The 469-nt window shown below is 27.3% G+C and overlaps 1 protein-coding gene across 1 annotated transcript in view; it reads left to right on the top strand.

The window, feature by feature from the left end:
• The first annotated feature begins 430 nt into the window (after window positions 1-430).
• LOC108576944 (NK-tumor recognition protein) overlaps window positions 431-469 on the top strand; it is a 6,758-nt gene continuing 6,719 nt past the window's right edge. Inside the window, exon 1 of the mRNA XM_017940020.1 lies at window positions 431-469. This exon is cut by the window's right edge and continues 10 nt beyond it. Within this exon, the coding sequence (XP_017795509.1) occupies window positions 431-469 (39 nt within the window).

Raw genomic sequence — 469 nt, 5'->3', positions numbered from 1 at the left:
TACTAATACGTCACAGTACATTATGCAAACAAGTTGTAGTTTTATGACACGCCTATTTAGATTATACATCTTATATTTCTTAATTGAAATAATTGTATCTGACTGCTGATTTTTAACATTTTCATATTTAATAGAGAAGGGTAATGACTATAAATTTTATATTTAATTCTAAAGCATGATAGATTTCACCATAATACTTATCAATATTTAAAATACTTCAACGTGAAGTGAAGCTGTGATATATACGCTGATATTATATATGTGTGTGATATATATATAAAATTCGTGTCAGAGTATCATTGTTTCAAACATAACCTTAAATAAACGCGTGGTTGTTTGGTTGCAATGTATTAACCTTTTCATTTACTGTATTTTTTAGACAGACTGGTGGTGCAAAATAAGTTTCCAATATATCAGTTAAAATTGTGTCATGGAAACAGGATTTTTAAATTTTCATGATGAGGAACAC

Source organism: Habropoda laboriosa, unplaced genomic scaffold (assembly GCF_001263275.1).
Source record: "Habropoda laboriosa isolate 0110345459 unplaced genomic scaffold, ASM126327v1 scaffold541, whole genome shotgun sequence".
NCBI lineage: Eukaryota > Metazoa > Arthropoda > Insecta > Hymenoptera > Apidae > Habropoda > Habropoda laboriosa.
This window is presented reverse-complemented; position numbering and strand designations above follow the sequence as displayed.